General features: G+C 48.1%; 3 protein-coding genes across 9 annotated transcripts in view; 2 read left to right on the plus strand and 1 right to left on the minus strand.

Annotated features, from left to right (window-relative positions):
- cenpp (centromere protein P) overlaps window positions 1-20,205 on the minus strand; it is a 30,177-nt gene that overhangs the window by 1,987 nt on the left and 7,985 nt on the right. Inside the window, exon 7 of one of the 5 annotated variants that reach the window (XM_088388624.1) lies at window positions 1,006-1,224. The exons of the other annotated variants lie outside the window; for them this stretch is intronic. Coding sequence (XP_088244750.1) covers window positions 1,021-1,224 — 204 coding nt within the window. The 3' untranslated portion in view covers window positions 1,006-1,020. Of the gene's footprint in view, window positions 1-1,005; window positions 1,225-20,205 lie in introns of those variants that run through there. 5 annotated transcript variants of the gene reach the window in all.
- ecm2 (extracellular matrix protein 2, female organ and adipocyte specific) lies at window positions 212-7,077 on the plus strand. 2 transcript variants are annotated; one of them, XM_088388615.1, is made up of 13 exons: window positions 212-307; window positions 1,184-1,328; window positions 2,605-2,742; window positions 2,969-3,112; window positions 3,467-3,670; window positions 3,879-4,580; window positions 4,699-4,814; window positions 4,890-5,025; window positions 5,164-5,321; window positions 5,596-5,735; window positions 6,155-6,267; window positions 6,498-6,711; window positions 6,772-7,077. In XM_088388615.1, the coding sequence occupies exons 3-13, from the start codon at window positions 2,607-2,609 to the stop codon at window positions 6,938-6,940; spliced, it is 2,232 nt and encodes a 743-aa protein (XP_088244741.1). In that variant the 5' UTR covers window positions 212-307; window positions 1,184-1,328; window positions 2,605-2,606; the 3' UTR covers window positions 6,941-7,077. The 2 variants fall into 2 exon arrangements, with proteins under 2 accessions (XP_088244741.1, XP_088244740.1); XM_088388614.1 differs by lacking the exon at window positions 212-307 and having other exon boundaries at window positions 1,110-1,328.
- On the plus strand, window positions 10,050-15,784 carry aspn (asporin (LRR class 1)). 2 transcript variants are annotated; one of them, XM_088389596.1, is made up of 8 exons: window positions 10,050-10,180; window positions 11,852-12,096; window positions 12,259-12,371; window positions 12,958-13,171; window positions 14,103-14,213; window positions 14,317-14,410; window positions 14,578-14,716; window positions 14,953-15,784. In XM_088389596.1, exons 2-8 carry the CDS (start codon window positions 11,895-11,897, stop codon window positions 15,148-15,150), a joined length of 1,071 nt encoding a protein of 356 aa, XP_088245722.1. In that variant the 5' UTR covers window positions 10,050-10,180; window positions 11,852-11,894; the 3' UTR covers window positions 15,151-15,784. The 2 variants fall into 2 exon arrangements, with proteins under 2 accessions (XP_088245722.1, XP_088245723.1); XM_088389597.1 differs by lacking the exon at window positions 10,050-10,180 and adding an exon at window positions 11,701-11,745.

A 20,205-nucleotide genomic window follows, 5' to 3' on the forward strand; every position in this document is an offset into this window, starting at 1 on the left:
CCTGTACATCCAGGTTTTAAAAAGTGACCGCAAGGGGCCAGTCCAATGTCGAACAGTTTCTGCAAAGCGCCCAAGTAACCAGCAGGGGGCGCAAAAAGCACGTTTGAAGCTAATCAAGTCCCAAGTTGAAGGAGAAAGATTGGAAGGAGGGCTGAACATTTAGAGGCTTCTTCTTCTCTACAGTCGTGTTCGTTTTTTCCAAGCTGGAAAGAAAGATAAAAGCTGACTCGGCACTTTGTTTCTCCAACGACAGCATCTGGGGAGTTCATCATGCACGACAAGACCCAGAGGAAGAAAAACAAAGGCTGTGTGTGCGTGCATGCGCTTGAGTTATGGCAGACATTTATTGCATCATAACATTACCTTTATCGACAACAATTGAGAATTGTTCAGAATATTCTGACCTCTCAGGCCATATGTTGAAAAGTTTTGACCTGAGCTATGAAGAACATACATAGCTCAGGTCAAAGCTGCAAGTATTTACTCTAGAAATGATGCATGTTCGGATATTTATTATTCATAGAATGTAAGAGGAAGACACATTTTCAAAATAATATTTTAATCCCAGAATGGGGAAAAAAAAACAAAGCAATGTTAGTTTTGTTATGATGTCATCACTTCATGTGAAGTGGTGAAAAGAGGGTTAAATTAAAATGGGAAGTTTTATGGAAAAAAACACCCCGCCACACATACAGATGATCAGAAGAATTGACTGCTATTTACATTTTTTTCCGAATATTTACTCCTTTGTATGAATGTTCAAATTTTCTGATCCAATCAGCATTCAGCCTCCATGTGTTGACATTCCAATCTAATCTGCCTGGGGCCTTCACCATTAGCGCAGTCGTGCCAATGTGGACTAACAAAACACAATCGGCACCACACATGGGGAAGGCTGATGGTGTAGTGATACACTTGCCTGTCTTGTGTGCAGGCACCATGAGTTAGATTCCCGTGTGTGTGATTAAAAAAAAAATTGGCATCACACATCATTGATATTGCCCAGCCTTAGTTGTTGTTTTAATGTCTTTGATCTTTCCGGACATCTGAGTGACATATTTGGCCTCGCCGTGAACTCTGACCTCCTTCCAGACCCAAATGACGCTCCCCTGTGACACACTCTCTCGCACGCTCTCTCTCTCCCTCACTCTCTCTTGTCGCTTGCTCGCCCAATCGAATGCAGTTGCACTCCGCTCGCTCACTGCGACACACGCTGAAACTTTTCTGGACAGGCACATTGAGGAGCGTATGTGAACGCGCATACAACGCGAGGACAGACATCTCTCCGGACGCAGAGGAGGAACGAGAATTTGGCCTCCAAAGTGCTGGTAAGGTCCACTTCCTGCCTGAATGTCTGTCATTAGCTCCGCCCCCTCCGTGCACTTGTATGGTTTGGTGATGCTTACTGTCTGTATCACTGATGAACAACATATTGTACAGTCGTTGTCAAGCAAAGGTTAGAAGTGTCGTCAGAGGTATTTATGTAACATTTTTCCCTTTTAGTGGAAAGAACCATATTTGGTCATTGAAGCCAGCGTTCAAAATGGACGCCAGCCAGCCCCGCTCGCAACCAGAGCTCAACCTCGCCAAGCCACTTGGAAGTTAGCGACAATAAGTTTGATAGACGTGAGCAGACCCGCAAAAAAAGTCTCAAAAAACCAAATTTTGGCAAGAAAATTTGTTTTTGATATGCTGGAATAATGTCTTAAACTAAGTTCAAAGATGTCAAAGTCAAGTGTTATTTTGAGATGCGTTTCCGATGGGAAGTGTTCCTCATAAAATATGCAAAGTGTCACTTGAACAAGGAACAAATGAGAGTGGCTCTCATTGTCTGGCTTTCATTAAGACAGTTATTTTTATCCTCCATTGGAGCTCCATGAGAGCCTGCTCATCCAGGTTCTTAAAGGGAAAAAAAGCATTTTCCACATTTCCCTCCCTCCTTCGGTCTCAGGACAGAGGAGACATGAAGCATTCGTCTCTCCTCCCCTTCCTCTTTCAATCTCGCTCTCCCCCTTCCTCTCTCTCTCTCTCGCTCCATCACAAGCAGAATAATTAACTCTTTGACATGGCAGCACAGTTGTTTGGTCAGGTGTGACTTTTCACTGTCCACACGGGGGCAGCAGAAACAATGCTCATGTTCACAATGAACTGGGCGGAGTTGAAGTGGTTGCGAAACTGGCTGAATTCTTTTTCCCAAATATTCTCAACTTAGCATCATCCATCCAATAACTACAGGCTAGAAATTTCATAACGACGCAAAAGAATGTGGTCTTGAAAGGACCCTGAAAATGTTCACCTCAAACCAAAGTAGCAGAGAATGCATCATTACAAGAGAGAAGTGCTTCAATCTTTTGTATTCGCACCAAAACATCAGGTGGGCGCCATGGTGGATCCTCTAATTAGGACAGTGGACTTGTAATTATACAAACACACACGCACACACACTAACCCTAACCGTATATGAGCGGCAGCCACGGCACTGATGTCTGTTTTGTCTCCAAGGTGCAGCAGGTAAAATTGTTTTGTTGTTTGATGGGAAGAAGAAACAGATGTTTGGAGCTTGACATTGTGTTCAGGGGTGTGTCTGTGTGTATGTGTGTTAAGATATGAGGACAGGACTGCTACTGGCAGCTTTGTGGCTGTTTCTGGTTTTCACCATGGCCGACGGACAAAACAGGCGGGAAAGACTTCGCAAGCCGAATGGAGGAATGCGTCGGATGAAGAGGAAACGGGACGGGCCAGGTAAGCTGCCCTGAGACAATCCTGGCAAAGGTACTTAACGGGAGCTTCGTCTCGAATTTCCTACCATTGTACGAGTTGTACAACTTCTCCCGCCAACCGTTGGACAGATATGTTATCAAGTACCTCGTTAGATGGCTTCCGGTAGAATCAGCAAGAAGTTGCTGAGAGTCAAAACAAGGTTATTGACTTTTTGGCGCTTGACTGGTGTGGTTTGTGTGTTTTTCAGGTCAGGCTGGAGTCAGATGGGGGCGTGCAAAGGCCCCGATGAGCCGACACCCTCTCCGCGCGGAGCCCGTTCGGGGAAACGTGATCTTGCTGCGCTCCGATGGGGACGTGTTGCAGCAGCACTCCAGCTACGACGTTCTGCCAGGTCTGGCGACAAGCCGAGCTTTCTGAGCATCCACATTCTGATACCCCAAGCCTAGTGGTAGAGTGTCCGCCCTGAGACTGGAAGGTTGTGGGTTCAAACCCCGACCGGGTCATACCAAAGACTATAAAAATGGGACCGTCCAATGTCACACACCAGAATAGTTCGACAAGTGCTTGGAGGCAAATGTGTGTCCAGTTGAGGGCGATGTGGCGCTAGATGACAGGGTAGGACTCACATTGTGCAAGTGTACGATTAGCAGCATCAATGACAGGGGGGACAACGGCCGCAAACACTCACTGGTTGCCGACTCAGCATCCCCCCCCTCCGTCATAAACGGCCTGCGTGTGTGTGCAGGTAAACAGGGTCAGTGCGTGTTCCAAGGCATGACCATGTTTAACCAGGCCGCGTGGTCTCCCAGTCCGTGCGTCACGTGTCTGTGCAATGGCGGGCGGGTGCTCTGCGACGAGCAAATTTGCCCGGTCTGCCGCCTCTCGCTCGCGCCCGCCGCCAGCGGGGAGTGCTGCCCGGTCTGCATGGACTCAGTTCCTAGCGCAACAGGTGAGAAGCGAGCCGTGGCGCCACATGTACGTGGGAGATGGTTTGTCTGTCCAGCACACTAACACACAACCTGTCTGTCTTTCCATGTCTTGTCTTTCTCCCTATCCGTCTGTCTTCCTCCCTCCATTTTTTCCTGCCTAAATTCTTGCCCTTCCTGCCGCCCGTCTCTTTCCCGCCCTGTGATTGGCCCACACCGCCTTCACCTCAGATCCCGACCTCGGTCTTGAACTTTCCGGTGACTCCTCAGCGCCCCGTAACCGTGACGACTACCACGCCGTCATGACCGACCCGCAGCTCAGCCAGGAGGAAATCCAGCGCATCCTCTGGCGGGAGGAGGAGGAGCGCCTGGAGGAAGAGGAGCGATTGAGGGAGCGGCAGGAGGCTAAGGAGAGGGAGAGGAAGAGGAAGGAGAAGGAGATGAGGCAGAGGATAGCGGAGGAGAGGAGGAGGAAGGAGGAGCAGGCAGAGGAGGAGAGGAGGAAGATGGAAGAAGAAGAGAGAAGGAAAGCAGAGGAAGAGGAGCGGAGGAGGAAAATGGAAGAGGAGAGGAGGAGGAAGGAGGAGAAAGATGCATGGGAGAGAGAGAAAAAGCTGAGAGAAGAAATCCTGCAAGAGAAGGACGAGGAGGTGCGGTTGAGAGGAGACGTCTTCCAAATGCTCCCCAAAGAAGACGAGGAACCCGAGGAACCGGATCTCCTCCCCGCTCCCATCCCGAGACCTCCTGCTGCCGCAGAGGATGAATTGAAGGAGGAGGAGGAGAAGAAGGAAGAGAAGGAGGCGGGTGCAACGGGAGGAGGCCTTCTTCCTCCTGGCTGCAGCATTTCCGATGTCACGCTGACTTGCAACGACGCTAAACTGACGTACTTCCCTCCTCTCCTCATGCCTCGGCTCAAGTCTCTCAGCCTGGAGGGTGAGTGACGCACCTTCTCCTCGCACCGCATCTTTGACGGACATTCACAGCCAATAGTGAAGAAGAAGAAAAAAAAATCATCGTGGTCAATGATTTCATGCTAAAAGATTTTTGGCAGGCAACAACATCAGCAGCATCCCAGCGGAGGCCTTCAACGGCATTCCCAACCTGGAATGGATCAACTTGAAGAAGAACAAGCTCACGTCGGCGGGGATCCATTCAAGAGCCTTTCAAGTGAGACGTGCCGGCCTACTCTCGCCCGTCTGTCCCGCACACAGCCAAAATTGATTTCCCTCTCAATGAAACAAGAATCTGACGATGCTGCGGCGGCTGTACTTGGACGGGAACCTTCTCGACGTGGTTCCTGCCAATCTACCGGTCGGCCTGCAGGAGCTGAAAATCAACGAAAATCGAGTGCAGACGATCTACGACAACACTTTCCAAGGTGACACCTCCCACGTCTAACTCAATGCGTCTCTTCTGCACAACAACAAAACCTCAACCTCGTCGTATCTTCTTGTAATCCGAATTTGTGAATTGCGTCTGAGCGCATCCTCTTGTTCTTCACCGAGCGTGTTTGCAGGTCTAAGCGCTTTGATGATTCTGGAGCTTGAGGCCAACCTTCTGAGCGAGGCCAACATGGACGCCAGAGCCTTGGCGCCCCTGCTCCAGCTGTCCTACCTGCGACTGGGCCGAAACCACTTCCGAACCATCCCCCAGAGCCTCCCGGCTTCACTCCTGGTACGGGTTCTTCTCCGCCTCATCCTTTTAATGAGGCGACTTTTTGACGGCTGATTGGAAACATTTTGTAGATTTATGTGAGCGTGAAAAAAAGTTCCAACAAACCACAGTGAGAGATCTGCCAAATAAACTCGACTGACGCCACTGAGTGTGGGACAAATGTAGAAAACCAACCTCACTTGTGGTCTTTTTTTTCCATTCAAACCCAAGCAAATGTACACCAAATGTTGAAATGGGATGGACAAAAGAATCTAAATGCTCCTTCTTTCACCAGGAGTTGTACCTGGAGAACAACCTGATTGAAGAAATCCCAGAGGGCGTCTTCAACGACAGCAAAAACCTCAACGTGCTTTCCCTTAGGCACAACAGGCTGGAGGAGACCAGGATCGCCCCTCTGGCCTGGATCCACCACAGGTCCGGCAACATGCTAACCATGCTAACGGTAGCTCGACATAAAGCTCAAAGGCAAAATCCGGATGGCTACAGTCGGACATGATTTCAGACTGGCACCTCAGAGCGGCTAAGATGCTAACAGGTGCTCCAGCCTGATGCGCTATCCAACGTGCGATCATAATAACGTCCGCCACGGCAAAATACAGCAGGAAGGAACACAACGTGCTCAGGCGGAGACATCAGGGATTCTCATCAAGTCTTCTCGTCGGCTAATATTTCGATTCTTTCCTTTCACGAGCTTCAGCGACGCACCATTGACGGCTGACTTATTACTTTTGGCTGGAGGGCATGTTCGTTGGAGCACTTTGTCTCCGATGAGCCGTAATTCCGTGTGATGTATACCGAGGTTAAAACGTCCTTCATCCGTTTCCCTGCTGCAGGAGTCTGGAGTCGCTGGACCTTTCTCACAACAGGCTGTACCTGGTGCCGTCCTACCTGCCCAAGTCGCTAGTCCACCTGGTGCTGGTGGGCAATCGGATTGAGAGGATACCTGGTGGGTGGACAGCCTATCAGCCTAACCCTGGCAGACTACAACGCTATCTTGAAATCCTAATCTAGGCTCGAAAGATGTGAGAGCCTGAAAGCCTAAGCGTTTGGCCCTAAACCCCAAAGTAAAAGGTTCAAGGCCTACTTTGAACCCCTACTCCTGGATTGAAACCCTCATTTGAACCCTATCCCTTGTTCGGAAGCGTAACATTGGCAAAACTCTCATTTGAACTCCAGGCTTCGTGTTTGCCCACATGGATCCCGGACTGGAGTACTTGTACCTGTCCTACAACAAACTGGACGGCGAGGGCATCGAACCAGAGTCCTTCTTTGGGTCCTACCACTCCATGGTGGAGCTGTGTCTAGACCACAACCAGCTGCTTAACGTGCCTTCGGGCATCAACGAGATGACCAACTTGCACTTCCTCAGACTCAACAACAACAAGATCAGGTAAGAACGAGAACCCTTCCCTATCTCCAATCCTGTCTGATCCTCACCCCCTTTGTCCAGGAGCGTTCCTGAAGAGAGCATCTGCGATCCGGAGCGCAGCGGCGACTCCACGTTGGTGGCCGTGAGGCTGGAGAACAACTTGATCGAGCCGCTCAAAGTTTCCCCCTCGGCCTTCTCCTGCGTGCGCGCGTCGTCCAGCGTAGTTCTAAAACCCCAGAAAACCAAATGACCCCGCCACCAAAACACCTTTGCGACCATATTTCACTTAGCAACCTCAGACATACAACTTGAAAACCTTCAGCGAAGTGGGATTTCCGAAAATACAATGTCAGGTCAACTATTTTCCAATAAACACATCCAACATTGCGTCAGTGCCTTGCGCTCGTTAGCATTAGCTTAGCCAATAGGGAGTTGCTGATGTGTGCCGACACCGTGAGTTTGATTGCCACATATGACGGTGTGAATATGTGTGAGTGACAAGACAAAAAAAAAGAAATAAAATAAAATACAAAGCGGGCCAACTTTATCGTCACATTTTCCGGGGACAGGCCGAGCTTTCGGCCTTTCTCAATCAACGCGCGGCGGCGGCTGCATGAAAAAAAAACAATGACTGGAAAAGAAAGTGAGGGTGAACATTTGAGGTCGATTACGCGGCTGATAATTGAGCGCAGATGAATGTCGCTGTGCGACGATGAAATGCGCTCGGCGTCTCCGTTTACATTTCAATAAATGTTTAAGACTCAATTTGACAACTATATGCGTCAATGGCAGACAATTGGTTGGATTCGAAATAACAAATCAACGCTTTTGCAACAGCCAATGAGCTCAATGGAATTTAAGTTGTGATAAATATGGAGAGTGGATCAAAGTTAACTTCATGCGGCAAAAGTCATCGTGAGCAGCTTTCATGTTTTTCTTCAAATGAAGTGATCTGAGCTCGCCAGATGAATTCTGAAGATGATTCCTCTACTTTTTGTTGAGAAAGGCGCCTTTTGGTGAACCCAACCGATGGTTCTACTGCTGATTGATTACGAAAGAACGAGGAAGCGACTTTCTCTTGAGGTAGTTCTGGTGCTTACTGTATATTGTCATAGGACAGAACACAATTCTGGTGGAGCTTGAAAAATTGCAGTGAGTCAAAAACTTTAGAAGCGACAAAATCGCTGATCTTCATGGAAAACTGTGCCATGTAGATGATTGAAATGTCAGGGAGTCCAAAATGGAAAGGAATGCTTGCATTTCCCAAGCTTCTGAGAGACAGCAGATCACACCAGGTCTGTCTCTTCATGTACAAAGACGCTCTGACATGTGGAAACGTTTTCCTTGCTTGTAATAAAACAAGCAAAGCCAGCGCCAGTAGATAGAGGCCCGCTCAAGAATGAGAAGATCGGCGAGGAGATGTAATTTGCCAGCATCACATCAGGCTCTCATTAGATCCTGTTTGGGAAAATTGCATCCTTCGACCTTGGAATTTGGCATCAGACAGTCTTCTGAGGTAACGGAGTGCCGTGAGAGGAGCCTGAAGTGGAGACACTTTATCATCGTCGTGGAGATGGTGCCGTGGGTGGAACGCCATTTGCGCTCGCTGCCTGACAATCTGCCACCAATCTTGACGTGCAGAGCAAACGCACGGGGTGTCGACCATGTCAGACAACTCCTAATTTACGCTCATGTACTTGTGTGTGTCAACGTGACCAAAAAAAATCAACACAACTCTTTCCAGAAAGATGTCAACAATGTCAAAAGTCCACACTTTCCACCTTAAAAGTCCTTCATTATTCTTCTACCTTCCATGGCCCATTTAAAATTCAATTGACAAAATATTTGACACGTCTTCACCAAATTTCCCCAAAAAAAGCATGGTCCTGCTAATAAAGGCACTCTTCACACTTCCTCCAGGAGGGATCAAATGGCCAAACCTGGTGTTGCCAGTGATGATTCAGTTGTGAGTCTGCGTGGACACAAGTCTTGGATGAAGCGGTTTGGCCTTAATTACTAGCCGCAGACTTGAGGATGATGTTAACTTCCTGGACCGGCTCAAGGACATTTGAAAACGACTTTGGGACGATGCAATGACAGTATGAAAGGCTTTTTGACTTGCCTGTGAAAAACAACAAGGCCAAAGGCCCCAAATGAGCCGTGTCGCCAAGTGATGCGGCTCACACCCACGCGTTGGTGTTGCTTCTCAGCTGAGCCGTAAAGGCTCCACTGCTCCTCGCATGCAAAGTCTGTCAAACAGATTACGGGTTGAGTCGACATCTTGTGTTCAGCTCAAGGAACATTCCAGATGCTCTCGCTTTTCGACAGCTCAGGTATACGAGCCACCTTGGACGGCTCGGATGAAACCTGCTGCATCTCAGTCCAGACGTTACACCGCCTGCGCCCCAACTCAGACCTGCTGCGAGGTGGTCTAAGCTCGAGTCTACTTTCAAACAGATTGTCAGATGGTGAGCAAAAGAACATGGCTGCCAGCATGGGGCAGTGCGGTCTGCCAATTTTCCAAATATGCTCAACCAGGCTGGCACAAAATAAAAAAAATCAAGAAGCGCTTGCATGTTGTCCATGAGTGCTCCTAATTGTCTGCCGACAAGTCCATGAATTGTCTGTCTGCCCTGACATTGATTGCTATTAGTTCCTATGTGCAATGCCAACGGCCACAAAACCGTTTAGACACGGGATGAGAACGTCTCGCAGAAGTGGAAGTTTCAAGGAAACGGCTAAGCGTTTCTCCTGAGATGACCTCAGACGCCTTGGAAAATATGACTGCACGACGGCCCCCCCGGCGAGAAGACAGCGGGGTGGAAAGCGGAGCCTCTTCTTTCTTGGCTTCTTCAGCTTGCGAGTGCCAAACCAGGGGCACGTTTGCATCGGGGGAGGGGGGGGGCTTCCAGCAATGGAAAAAGGAAACCAGGCGCACGTGAGGACGACCCGCCGTGCGTTCAAAAGCGTGTAGCATGGTTGCACAGCCTCAAATATGCAAAGTGGACTTTTTGCTCTGTACAACACTGCTATACAAACATTTGCCATTCAGAATCGATGATTCAAAGAATCGAATACAATTTTGTCCCCGATTACTGATCAATAATCATTTGTATCCTTTAGTGACTAAAAAGAGGTCAACAAGAGTTTTGTCCTTTCATCTAAGCGACGGAAAGTAAACAAAACGTTTCCAGTTTGCACTTGGGATTCAGCGTACTAACTAACCTGGCGAGGCTTCAAACATTGGCAGATGTTGCTGCCATGACAGAAAAAGTCGGGTGGCGCGGCAGCGGCGGTGGGGTGGGGGTGTTCTCCCACTTTTTTCTTTTTTTTTTCCTTCTTGCTGCTGAGACAAGGGGGGATGCTGTTCTCAACTCTGCGCTGACTCGGGTTGCATCCCTCACTTGTGTGTCGCCCAAAGTGTGCTGCTACTGCTGCTGCTGCTGAGCTTGAAACGAGGACCAAAGCCTCTCTGACCCTGACGGATAAGGTAGGGCGATGACCCCTTTGGCTTTTCTTGACATTTTCATTTTGTGGCAGTTTGATGAGTTGGCTTTCTTTGACAAATTCTAGAAGCAAACTAACTGCAACTCTCAACAATATTACCAGATGCGATCGAAGAATATTTTACATCCCAAACCGAGACGTTGGTTTTGAGCTCATTCGGTAGACGCAAGAAGGAAATAATGAGCAATGACAGTCATCGGGTGCCTGCATGCGGTGCGACTCGTGTTCAGTCAGAATGCATCAAAGTCGACAAGAGCGGCTTTTGAGGCGGGAGACCAAGGTTGAAGTGTTGAACTGCTTTACAGTCAAGTTTGATTTGATTCCTTCTCGTGGCTTGCTTTCTTATGACAATAAAAATGTTGACGGAACACAAGACAAAACCCACATCAAGCTAGTCTGCACTAAATCTTCTGAAAGTATCTCCTGGCGTGGTCCTTGCTCCATCAAGAATCCCTAATGTTATTTTGGCTAAAGCTCCCAAGTTCCTTGGAAGTCATTGACTCAGAAATGCCGATCTTCGTAAAGTTTAGAGTAAACCGAAAGAAAATATCAGTTCTCCATTTTCCATCCTTTTGTTTACTTTCCGATGGTTTGGGGCAGGTGTTTTACGATTCTATCAAAGAATGGCCTGAAAGATGAATGAACATGTCCTTGCTCCGCAAATGCTCTCGGGGTTAGACTTGCCGAGTTCCAAGCTTGGACCATTTAACTCGGACCGGACAGCCACGCTGGTGCTGTTTTGATAGGATGGGATCCTGATCAGATGTTGCTGAACTGCTGTTCTTTGTTTCGACCAAAATGTTCTGGGATTTTTCTGGCAATATCAGTCCTCTGAAGAGGTGCTGGCTGGTTTTGGGTCTCTTTTTGGATGATTTTTATAGCCAAGTCTTAAAAGTTAACACAATGCAAGGCTAACAAAAGTAACTGTAGACTCTTTTGGATCCGATTTTTCCATAAATACTGAAGTTGTTAAAGTTCTGAGGAACGCCGGTCTGCATGAACTCCACAGAAGACTACAGTCTGTTTAATGCAACAGCAGTCGTCGGCAGCGCATATTTGTGGCCAGTCGGCGGCCGAGCAGAGAATCCATCTAGATTAGCGCAGGCGCGGCAAGCAGACAATGTCGGCCTCTCAGCGGGCAGCGTGAGGCTTTCATGGAGGGAAGCCGTATAAATCAGCCCAAAGGCCAATAGGTAGGAGCCTGGCAAAACATTTGCCTTGGCCCGGACCGCGTCCTCCCACCTGGGATTCTTAGACGACCGTGCAAACAACGACATTGCTTGCTCCATTGCCTGCAAAGCATCACTTTCCGTGTCGAACCTGGAATTGTAATATTCAAACGAAACACGGCTCAAGCTACTAACCAGTCGTCATAAAGCAAATAACCGACCTGTGCCAAGGTTAACAAAAGTGGAGGGGGCGTGGGGGAGGAGGATGGGGGGGTGGAGTTAGGGTTATTGGTTTGTCCGACCGCATTCAGCAGATTTCTGCCTGACAGGAACAAGTCAGCAGTTGGTGGTGGATCGGTCGATTGGCTTTTGATTGTTGGTATGTGAGATCGTTTTTATCGGTTAAAAAAACATGGCAAGAAGATGATTGATTGTTTGATTGATTGCCACTCCCTGCTTTCATTTGTCGCGTTGGTTCCTTGCAGCAAAGCTCCCACAAGCTACGAGACGACGGCGTTTCGGCCCAACATGAGGGCGGTCCTTCTGTTCTGTATGCTGACGCTGGGCAGCAGCCACTACTACCAGCACGTTGACGTCATGGACATCATGAGAAGCCACGACGTCATGATGGCTGATTCCGGGGACGACGACGACAACTACGACGATCGTTACGACAGCTGCCCGATGAGCTGCCACTGCTCGCCCAGAGTGGTGCAGTGCTCCGATCAAGGTAAGAATGCTGGCCTGGTCACATGACATCATTTCAAAATCCATGGATGGATGAATGGAAGCTACTGGAGACACCCCCAAGTGGGACGAGAAGTCTAACCGGCCTAGAGCAGACGGCTAAATCATACGGGGCACTCGCGACATGATGTGATTGCATCGGCAGGTTTGATCAGCGTGCCGACCAAGATTCCAAGTGACATCTTGATGATCGACCTCCAAAACAACGACATCACCCAGATCAAGGAAAACGACTTCAAAGGCCTGGACAAGCTTTACGTGAGAGCAACACACAACACGTAGGAAAGACGTCAAATGGACGGCAAGGCGTTTGAGTATTTGTCCACACCCACATTGTCGGTGTTCAGCTTAAGGTACGATGCATGACAATTTCCTGAGTGGCAAGACAATTTGGCACACTAGTAGAATGCCTTCCCCGCATCATTTCTTCAAAACCTGGTAAAGAAATGAAAGGAGAAGGAAAAAACTTGCCTGACTCGTTAGGGCGCGAAAATGGGGGGAAACAAAACCGTCTGAAAAGCTGAAAAGTTCAGGAGAGCCGCAAAGTGAGTCACATTTTGTGCAGGAAAACACCTGGTAACATTTCAGCTTGGAGTCACGTCGATGCTATCAGCCCGCACGTCTTGTGTTTGTGGAGTGACTCGAGTAATTAGTCGTTCCTCTCGTTTTCCCGCTTCCAAAAACAAACCACCGTGTCGAGACATGATCGGCGTTTTCCCCTTCTGGTGTTTTCCTCGGAGTCGGCCAAAAACTGACCGGTTTCAACCGCCGCGGCTACGCATCTGACACGAGCAATGGATTTCTTTGCGATTGTCTGACGCCCGTTGTTTTCTCTCGCTTCCAGGGCCTGTTCCTGATCAACAACCGCATCTCCAAGATCCACCCGCAGGCCTTCAAGAACATGAACCGCCTGCGTCTGCTCTACCTCTCCTACAATCTCCTGACCGAGATCCCGGCCAACCTGCCGCCCAACGTCATCGAGCTGCGCTTCCACGAAAACAAAATCAACAAGCTCCAGAAGGATGCCTTCAAAGGCCTCAAGAAGCTGCACGTGCTCGGTACGGACCCGCATCCAAAGCGACCTGTCATTAGCAGCCACCCAAGCAACTTTTACTTCCGTCATCTGCTGCTCTGATAGCTCACTTAAGCGGTCAAGTCGTTCTTTGCAGCGGATGCGACCGACCGATATGTCGGGCAAGTACATGTTCTTGTGTCCGAACGCGGTATTTCAGGTCTTTTACTGCTGACCACTGAAGAGAAGGAAAAGATAGAAAGAAGAGTGTAAAAGAAGAGCATCTCCTCTAATAACTCCAATCTGTCAAACTGCAAAGAAACTCAGAAAACGAAGAATTTGTTTGAGCTCCGTTGACTGCAGAAGGCCGCAGAATTTTTCCGGGTCATCTGAGGCCTCGTATTGAGTGTCTGTGCATTTCGTACGACAACTCAGGCTTGGACGAGAGTCCCAAAAATGCCTCGGCTCATAATTCACCAGAGAGTTTTTCCAAAGGCTTTTTGCAGGATGCTTTGTTTTCAGTTGAGACGATAAATTGAGAAAAAAAAAAAAAGTATATGCATGAAATGGAAATGATGAGTGTGATTTTACCAGACCTGTGCGGAAACATCAAAAGCAGATGCGCTCTGTTATTTTTTTATTGTGGCGGCATGCGCTCATGCCGAGCATCAAGGCCAGCTCATAAATCGAGCGGCCCAGAAAGAGCTAAGAAGACGATTAGGAAGCCGATTACAAATCAAAGAGAATCGCATGTAGGATGGTTGTAACTACAGGAAAACACGACGACTATGACATCCAACGTCTTTCGAAGACAGGAAAGCCGCGTTGACGACACATCACACGTTCGCGGATTGACGTGATGGATTTTTGCAGATTTACTGGTGGACCAAAGCACCAAATTATCTTCGGTGCCAATTTGAAACTGGGGGGTGAAATGAGTTCTAATGACTCGCTTGTGGCTTGTTGCGCCAAAACAGAACTGGGCGCCAACCCGCTGGCCAACACCGGCATCGAGCTGGGGGCCTTCAACGGGCTGGCCACGCTCTACGTGGGGATGTCCGAGAGCAGGCTCACGGCCGTGCCCAAAGGTGCCGCCGCTGTCGTCAATTCCAATCTCACAAGCGCTTGACTTACACTGACCTGGCTATATTGTTGTCCCCGCACCGGACCGCCCCGCCCCTCCCCTTTCAGACCTGCCCTCCTCCATCACAGAGCTCAACCTGGAGTACAACAAGATCTTTAAGGTGGAGGTGGAAGACTTCATCAGATATAAAAATCTGCAGAGGTGAACACTACATTACATGCATGACCTCTCAGATCAATAAATTTCCCCCATAGCAAGGATGTGAACAGAAATAATCGTGGGAACTTTTACGGTAGAGGCATTTGTAATCAAATCAATATAATTTGCAATTATTTAAAGATTTTTCTAACTGTGGTGCCGGCCGGCAGGCTGAGCCTGTCCTTCAACCAGATCCGCTTTGTGGAGAACGGCACTCTGGCCCACACCCCTAACATCCGCGAGATCCACCTGGACAACAACAGCCTGAAAAAGGTCCCGCCGGGACTCAGCTCGCTGCGCTACCTCCAGGTCAGACACCTGACACACACACACACACTTATGCTGAGCCTCGAAAAGACAAGCAAGTGTAAAAGTCTTAATATTGCGGAACTTGGCGCCAACAAGGACGTGGAACTTTCCAGTATGTCAGCTGCACAAAACTGCACTCCTCTTTTTTTCCCCGCTCACGGATGAATTTCACTCTCAGACACATTTTAATGATTGGAATCGTTTTTCCCAAAACGTCCGTCTGTCTGTCTGTGCAGGCGATTTACCTCCACGCAAACAAAATTAGCAGCGTGGGCATGAACGACTTCTGCCCCCTCCGATTTGGCGAGAAAAAGAACTTGTACAATGGCATCAGTCTGTTTGCCAACCCCGTCAAGTACTGGGACATCCACCCTGCCACCTTCCGATGCGTGGGTGGACGACGGGGCGTTCAGCTCGGGAACTTCCGCAAGTGACCGACGGCCGTCAAAGAGGGGAGAGCTGCAAATGATGCCAGCGTCATCAAAAGTCTCATAATCACAGATGAAACGGATTTGAACATTTCACACACATATGGTTTTATGTCATACTGGTCTGAATGGAAGCCACGAGGCCCCCTGTACAGGACGGCTTGGGAGAAGAGGGAGGGGGGTTAACAACATTAGCGCCTCCCATGGACCACAACATGTTAAAGCATCTACTGCTTTACAGGAGCAAGAACATTGCATCGTTCTAAATAACCATGACGTTGACTCAGCAGCCTTCCCCGGAACAACAAACAGAATTTTCTGTCTAGATCTTGTTTTTTTTTTACTTTTCTGTTTTTTATTGATGCCATTGTGTAGTCGAAACCATTTGTTTTGATTAAGCGTTCTCACGGCAGGATATTGGCCAGATTCAGTGCAATAAGAATCATTTTGTCTTAAAAAGTTTTATACAGATGTGGAGTCATTTAGCAGATGTTGCGAAAACATTATGACACAAATATCTCCAGGTTGAGCTCAAATGAGATTTGCATGAAATGGAACCTTCTCGGCATGTATTGTCATATGGCCGCTCCTCTAATGGTGCTATATTTATTGAGTATGTCTTCAAATAAACCTCGAATTCCTCCCCAATCTTGCGCACTGTGGTCATTGATCCTGCCTGTGGAGGGGGCGGGGGAGTCCATTATGAGGACAGAGTAGATATGAAATGGAAAAGTTTCAAGTTTGGACATAGTGCTGAAGTAATGCCGCCCTCTGCTGGTCACAGTCAACTTGAGTCACCTCCTAAATGTCATCACTGTACCTCAATCACCGTGTTTTTGTTGCTGTCTTTGAAATAAAGTATAGATAAAGGTCAACCTGGAAATCAGATCAAATGCCCAAGGCTGTCTGTCTGTCTGCATGATGGATTAGGGAAGGTATGAAAACAAAACAGCACCAAACAGCTGGACATGAACATGTTCATTGTGTCTGAATTCACCAGTAGATGTCAGTGCACACTCAAACTTCAGTCAGTCTGAGATTTCTAGGCTTCTGGGGCTGGGGAGGTGGGGCGTCTACCGGATTGTATTTGCTGGGCTCTTTAGATTACTGATATTTATGATAAGCAACAAATAAAACTGTATTTAAAACGATGGCACGAGTTCGGAAATATTGGCAAAGATTCCCCTAATATACATACACACCAATACTTATGAGGTAATTGTCAACCAACGATTTACGGTACAAATAAATCTGCCGCAATGTAAACTCAAGGCCAACGACTGTTCGATGTTCAGACCTGACGTCTCAGCCTGCTGCAGTTCCACTCGAGTAGGCGAGGTGGCAGTAGCGTGCGTTTCTGACCGTTAGCCATTGGCAAAATAAATCACAGTATCGACGATGTTTCTGAGGACTTTAGAAGCTTAAGTTTTCAATTCCAGGTTAATCCCCTGCAATGCAAACACAAACTAATGGAATGTTCCGACGCCACGTTTCACCTCTCTGGTCCTCTAGGTGGCGCTTTTCAAACTCTGGCCAACTGTCCAAGCAAATCAAAGACAAGATGCTTGAGATGCTTTCATCTTACTGTTTCGACTCAACTTTTTTTCGACTTCTTTCTTTCTGCCTTTTGTGTGCTTGGAATGCTAACGCTAACCACCAAAGACTGTTTCAAAAAAGGTACAAGAGAACTGCTACGAATACGGTCAGTCCACCCGTAGCCCACAAATTCCTCCGACAGCCAGTTGGGAGTCTGGAATTCTAGCTCACCTCACGAGCAGGCTTAAAATTGCCCCCACCGATTCGGAAGCGAATGTACCCAGAATCGGGGTACAAAGGTGGCTAACCTTTGCCGTTGTTAGCGATTTGACAGGCCCGGCCGGCCGGCCGTGAGTGAGATGAATACTTGCTAAGTGCGTGCTTTCGGAGAGCGAAGAGGCGAGCTGCAGGAAACATATGGAAGAGATCTAGCACTTGGCCAGACCCCCTCCTGCCACGTTTCACAGCACACACACACACACACAAATCAATGCACGTGGATGTGAGAGCACGCACACACACACAATCATGTTAAAGAGAAGACATGTTTGCAACTCAACACCCTCAGAGAGGTAAACAAAGTCAAAAGAGCTCGACTGGCAGGATGAGTCGCAATCAAACAACTGACTGATGTGGTTTTTGGACTTTTGCTGACTTAGGTCTGAAGGGGGGGGGGTTATCTTTGGTGGCGCGCCCCTACTTTAGTCTTCCTCCATCGATCTCCACAGATTTTCAAAGGTTTGGACTAAGGAAGTGAAATTGTTTGGATTGCCATTTCATTTCTGTACTGCCGTCTTTCACAGCTCCAAGACTAGCGGTCGGCACCATTCTAGCGTGCGATGCAAAATGGGGCAAAATTGTGGCTTCGGGAGGGCTCAGGATTTTTGGAGATCTGCCATGAGGTAAAGATGTCTTTCTCAGGCAACGTGAAAGGGGCTTCAGAGTCTGGAAGGAGCGGCGAAGGCGTCCGATGTCGGAGCGTAATGCCGGCTTGATTAAGAGCAGATTCCTGAAGCTGGCTGGAAAACCTGCACTCCAATAATCCTTTTCCCAAAAGACCAGGGAGAAAAAGATTCTATCACAGATTTGCGGCTCTTCCCAAAAGATCCACGAAAAAGCTACTACCAGCGGTACAGTCCTTAGAAGGTCTTCAAAAGCTCATCCAAATGATTACTTTCCAAGGCGCGACCTTTTGGAAATGCAACATAACCCACTCGACCTCGCAAAGACCAGCGTGGCTGACCCGCCTCAGGCAGGGGTCACCAATCCCAGTCCTCGAAGGCTCCCTCCTATCCAGCCTGTTTAAGGCACAGCCTAACGACACGCGCCCGATTCAAATGATCAGCTTGTTTGCAAGCTCTGTAAAAGCCTGAGGACATTCCTGATGATTTGAATCGGGTGTGTTGCGGTGGAGATGCATCTAAAACAGGCTGGACAGCAGGGGACCCTCGAGGACCGGACTTGGGCAGCCCTGGCCGGAGGAAACTCATCAAAACACGCAGAAAGCATCTCAAAATGCCGTGAATTCTTTTTCTGGTCGCTCGAAACCAGAGCAGGCCTCGTTCATTCGTCAATGTGTTCCTCACGTGTGGGGTTCTTGGAAGTTCCCATGTTAATGCAATTAGGTTTGTTTTAAGAAGATACCATGCTTGCAAATCTTTCTCCCGGCGCTAATTGTGATGAGGAGAACATGGCCCCCCCTCACCGTCTGGAGAAAATCATTTCTTTTTTGGGGGGCTTTTTTTTTTTTTGCTCCATGAATGGTGTGTTTGTTTCTGTCGACTTCAATCGAGTCAAACTATGTTGATATTGTGCCGACTTAGGGCCGGACGATGTTGGAAAAACAAAAGTGGTACTTTGCCATGATTGCGGTGCCAAGGAGCTACGCTGAAGTGAGTTAATGAGCTTAATTAATGCTCCTATTTTAAAGCGATTTAAGGAGTGGCCTTTAGACAAAAGTGGTGCTTTGGCGCCATCTTCTACCCACTCTAGGTATTTTGCATGCCAAACAATTTCAGCTGCAAATCGAATGCCCGAAAGGGTTTTAGTTTTATGGCGCAGCTGAACTCGTTTGTACAAAGCACGTTGTGGACGTCCCTCCGCATTTACACAGCCTGATTTGATTATTTGCCGCACGCTTTGGTCGGGAAAAAAAAGTATATATAGTTGAATATTACATTTCTGCGTAACGAGCAATAATGAAAGCTATATCAACTGAAGAGCGAAACGTTCCAGTCGACATCTGCTTTCGATCGTGTCGGTTGGACGTTTTTGAGTTACGACTCCATCTGAGTCCATCTCAAGTCAGTCTCCTCCGTTTTTACACTCGGCGTTATCCCGCTTCCACATGTCAAGCCACACGTGATTTATTAGCCGCGTAGGCTCACGTCTTGTCGGCACGGTCGGGCATCTGGTGAGTCATGCGGCGCACTTGCTCTGGCGCCAAGCGACAACGTTGGCATCTGTCAAATCTGGTGTCTACGAAAAGCCCAACTTCACTCGGCCACATCTGCTCTGAAACGATCTGACAGCGGGAAGCCTTTTCGAAACACACCATCCTTCAGTACTACCACAAAAACAATGTCAAAGCAACTGTCCACATCCGTAAATTGCACAAATGCACAAATTCCATTCCACAATCGCCTCCCAACTAAGTGGAGCAAACCTTCTCCACCCTCGTTATTGTTTTGCTCCATGTGCATGCAGCTGTTTTAGCACTTTCCCCCCCAAATCCTCCAAGAGCGAATTCCAAGACGGAACGCCGCAGTTTGAACAGAGTCCCAGCATAAGGAAAAGCTATCGCCGGTGCCGATGGGAAGAGCAAATTGTTTTTTCCCGCATGGCTTCGCTCGCTTGTAAAATATTGACGGCGATACGGAACAGAGTCACTCGGTTGATTGACTTGGTAGACGAGCAGCAAACGCTTTGGCGTGGACGATTTATTTCCGTGTCATGTTATGAGCGAGAGGGATGGAGACGACGTTTTGCAAGAAGATGGGGCAAGTTCCCGCCCATATTAGGACGGCTAGCAGCAGATAGCCCAATGCTAACGTGTGACATGCGACATATACCGTATTGGTCTGAATATAAGATGATGTTTTTTGCATTGAAATAAGACTGAAAAAGTGAGAATCGTCTTACATTCGGGGTCATGTCTGTTCTTGGTGTTGTATTCTGTCGCATAAAGTTCCCCCAAAAATGCGACTGTTTTTTGTCTTCTTTATTATGCATTTTATGGCTGGTGCGACTTGTACTTGGGAGTGTTTTATAGTCCGGAAAATACGCTAAATAGAAATCAATAAATAATTTGACAGTTTGCACTGATTTGGGCCCCAAGCTTGATTTACACAAAAAAAAAATGGGAGACTGAATCTGGCAAAGCAGTCTGGGAAAACTTTCCAATGGAAGAAACGCGGTGTTCTAAATGAGAGCATGCCGAGTGTATTTCACAGCTGTTGACTTGCGGCTGCGTTTGGACCGAGTTCAAACTTTGGCAAAGAAAAAAGACCTGACGGGCTTCCCCAC

This window comes from Syngnathus floridae, chromosome 11, assembly GCF_059516105.1.
Source record: "Syngnathus floridae isolate MCC-2025c chromosome 11, RoL_Sflo_1.0, whole genome shotgun sequence".
NCBI classification, from domain to species: domain Eukaryota; kingdom Metazoa; phylum Chordata; class Actinopteri; order Syngnathiformes; family Syngnathidae; genus Syngnathus; species Syngnathus floridae.

Coding starts and splice junctions, on each gene's coding strand:
- ecm2 (XM_088388614.1), top strand. CDS start 1,178: ATGCAGTTGCACTCCGCTCGCTCACTGCGACACACGCTGAAACTTTTC. Junction 4,581..4,698: donor CAAGTCTCTCAGCCTGGAGG/GTGAGTGACGCA, acceptor GATTTTTGGCAG/GCAACAACATCAGCAGCATC. Junction 6,268..6,497: donor TCGGATTGAGAGGATACCTG/GTGGGTGGACAG, acceptor TTTGAACTCCAG/GCTTCGTGTTTGCCCACATG.
- aspn (XM_088389596.1), top strand. CDS start 11,895: ATGAGGGCGGTCCTTCTGTTCTGTATGCTGACGCTGGGCAGCAGCCAC. Junction 12,097..12,258: donor GGTGCAGTGCTCCGATCAAG/GTAAGAATGCTG, acceptor TTGCATCGGCAG/GTTTGATCAGCGTGCCGACC. Junction 13,172..14,102: donor CAAGAAGCTGCACGTGCTCG/GTACGGACCCGC, acceptor GCGCCAAAACAG/AACTGGGCGCCAACCCGCTG.